The sequence below is a fragment of the Mastomys coucha genome, unplaced genomic scaffold (assembly GCF_008632895.1).
Source record: "Mastomys coucha isolate ucsf_1 unplaced genomic scaffold, UCSF_Mcou_1 pScaffold21, whole genome shotgun sequence".
In the NCBI taxonomy this organism is placed as follows: Eukaryota; Metazoa; Chordata; class Mammalia; order Rodentia; family Muridae; genus Mastomys; species Mastomys coucha.
The window spans coordinates 152,056,337-152,059,729 of record NW_022196904.1 but is presented as its reverse complement, the minus strand read 5'-3'; the positions used below and the strand labels follow the sequence as shown (position 1 = coordinate 152,059,729).

The following is a 3,393-nucleotide window of genomic DNA, read 5'->3' as shown; positions in this document are numbered from 1 at the left end:
TGAGAGGAGAGGGCAAAGCCCTCCTGTGAGGGTGAGAGGAGAGGGCAAAGCCCTCCTGTGAGGGTGAGGTCTAGAGATCATAGTGTCCTCATAGAGAGGAAATTGTTGCTTTCTTCTTCCCTCTCTCCCTCACTCCCTCTCTTCTTCCTTCCCTCCTTCTCTGTCTCCAGTTCTTCCTCCTTCCCTCCCTCCCCCTCTTTCCATCCTTCATCCTTCCCTTCCTTCCTTCCTTTCTTCCTTTTGTCCTCCCTCCCACCCTCCTTCCCATTCTCTCTCCTTCCCTCCTTCTGTCCCTTCCTTCCTTTCTTCCTTTCTTCCTTCCTTTCTTCCTTCCTTCCTTCCTTCCTCCCTCCCTCCCCCCTCCCTCCCTCCTTCCTTCCTTCCTTCCTTCCTTCCTTCCTTCCTTCCTTCCTTCCTTCCTTCTACTCTTCTTTCCTTTCTCCCTTCCTCCCTTGCTCCTTTTTTTCTTTTTTAATCTATCTATATAGGATCTTACCTATCCAAAGTTATCTTCTGACTTACTGTACAAACCCAAGAATGATCTTGAACATTTCAATCTTCCTGCTTCACCTACATGCTCAGAGTACAGGCATGCACTTCCATACATGTTTTATGTTGGAATTAGGGTATAAAGCTGAGGTTTTGTGCATGTCAGGTAAGTTAGATCTCTGATTTCGCGAGCTTTTGAAGTGAAGACCACTTCCTGTTGTTGACTTTAGAATATAAACTTTAGGCTATCTGTTTTGTATCTTGTGACCACTGTGCTTCCAAAAATAAAATATGCAGGCTAAATACGTTACATGTACCAACTGTCTTGAATGAGTTAATAGTAAAATTACCTAGGTCTTCTTTGTCTTAACTAAACACACAGGCCTACTTTTTTTATTTTGTCTCATCTTAATTCTTATTCTGCCATGATTTCTGCTTATGCCCTAGATCTATTTCAAAATAGATTGTCCACATTTTTAAGTTATGAAGGAAAAATAGTATTTGGGGGTGGAGGAAATAATATAAATGAGGCTGGAATTCATAAGACTTTTGAGAAGAGAGGCCCTGAAAGATGTAAGTGTGTTGGTCATTCAAATCAGAGGCTAGTCTACTTACATACATCCCCACATTATTTAAGTTAGTTCTTTGGTAATTTCAGATGTTTATATAATACATGCTGGTATTCTCTTCCTTTACACTTTTATTTTGAATCTGTCTCTTAAGTTCTTATAAAAACAATGAGATATGCTCAAACTGGTAGGTTTATGTGTATGTGGCAATGTATCTGGATGTGTATGGATGGATGTATATGTTTGAATGTATGTTTATAAGTATGTGTATATGCATGTTATATAGGTGCATAGTAATATGTGTATATTTATATGCACATATGTGTATGTGTATGTATGTGTGGGTTGAAGGATGAAGTTATTATTGGGGCTGGAGAGAGTAAGATTTGAAATATTGCTAGGAGTCTATCACTTTCCCTGCCTATCTTGTGCAGTCTTCTTGGTCCTTTCAATTTATATGTTCAATTCGCTAGTCTACCCTGAGCTAATCTATTGCAAACTCAGTAGGAACCAATTTTATTGACCATGCTAATTAACAAGAAATCCATCAATTTAGAAGCTTTCCTACTAGCATGGCTAAGGTGTTACCAGGAAGACTTTGGAAGGGCATCCCTGGGACCAATGCCTACTGCAATACTATTGGTGGCACCCTTTACAAGAGCAGTTTTTTTCCTAAGCTGGACAAGATTATTTTATGACATGATAATTGAACATTTGGTTTAGTATTTTCTACATTTTGATATATTTCTTTTTCTATATTTACTTTATTGTAAAGTTAATTCACATTTTTGTTGAAAATGTTAAATATACAAAATTTCATGTCATTCCCATATGCTGATGACTTACTGGCCTTTTTCAATGTTTATAGGGCTTTCTTATATATTCTTAAGAAACTATATAGGGTTACTTAAAAAATAATACATGAAATTACTAATTAGACTATTATATTTTTATTTAACATTAAAGCACATTTTCACTGATATAATAGTCTTCCAAATTGTCAAAGTTATCAGGAACAATATATCATTGTACAAGTATATTATATGTACCTAATATTGGCCACTTAAATGACTTCATCATTCCTCATTAAATTATCAACATTTCAGTAACACTGTCAAGATAAATTCTTACAAGTAGACTCACCAGGTCAAAGAAAGCAAGAGATCAAAGCCCTGTATCTGAGAGTCTCTGTATGTTGAAAAGGTTTACATTCTTCTCATTTTATGTATTCTAGTCATTATTCTGCTCTTGTCATCAAGAAAAGCAGTGGGCCTAGGCATACTGACATGAAACATATTGAGTACATTAGTTAGAGATGCTAACCTAGTGTATGTGTTTTCTCTAGCCTTCATACACAGAATTCGACATCAGCGGCAACGTCCTCGCTCTGATCTTCAACCAAGGCATGATCTGGTATGTTAGCTGTTGGACACTTGAGCGTTTATGGAGACGTCTCTAAGGTAGAAAGAATTGCAGTTAGGAGTCAAATACCCCCATTCTATGAGTTCCAGTTCTTTATTTTCTGAGGTACAGATAGATGGTACGGATATCTTAATTTCCCCCCACATTTGAAATTATCAGCCAACTGGCAGAGTTCTCCTCCAGTAAAAATTAGTAGTCTATGATCTTTAAGCTGGAGTGATGTGAAGAGTCTCTTCTTTCCTTCTGTCACACCAGGATCCAAAAGGAAAATATCACTCATCAATAGCCAGTCCCGTCATCTTCTGTAAGGAATGAACTAAGTTGTACATTGCTTTGGAAAAACTGATAACAATTCCTTGTCACTACTAGATATATGAAAAGCATATTTGATAACTATTCTTTAAAAAATTTTACCAAGTCAAACAGCTTATAGAAAGCTCAAGTTAAAAATAAGATCTTCATTTTATAATGTGTTGAACAGGACCATTTGCACAGGGAATTTCTATTTTGATATGAAAAGATTGTCATATTTTTTATTAAGAGGAAGCATTTCCACTACGAATTCTGACAGGTTATGATAAGTTGATAGAGTGAAAATCAGTTTTGAGTTTTTCAAAATTGAATCGCAGCATGCAATTCATTTGAGGATGATGTGTTAGAATCTGTCTCTCCCCAAGGAGCACCCCAGCCCACAGGCAGTTACAGCAGAGCTACATTTTCTTCCTAGGGACATGAGCTGAATGTAGTATTTTGTGCTACCAGCTACAATGCTGTCTTACCACACATGCCAGGGTAGTTTTAGTTAGCATTTCTCCTCCTCCTTTTCCTCCTCCTCCTCCAACTCCCCCTCCTCCTTTTCCTCCTCCTCCTCCAACTTCTCCTCCTCCTCCTTCTCCTCATCCTCCTCCTCCTC

The 3,393-nt window shown here is 37.7% G+C and overlaps 1 protein-coding gene across 8 annotated transcripts in view; it reads left to right on the top strand.

Annotated features, from left to right (window-relative positions):
- Positions 1 to 3,393, top strand: part of Tmc1 (transmembrane channel like 1) — a 184,533-nt gene that overhangs the window by 162,116 nt on the left and 19,024 nt on the right. For all 8 annotated transcript variants that reach the window (XM_031389906.1, XM_031389908.1, XM_031389909.1 and 5 more), the window contains one exon: positions 2,404 to 2,471. In XM_031389906.1, the coding sequence (XP_031245766.1) occupies positions 2,404 to 2,471 (68 nt within the window). The remainder of the gene's footprint in view (positions 1 to 2,403; positions 2,472 to 3,393) is intronic.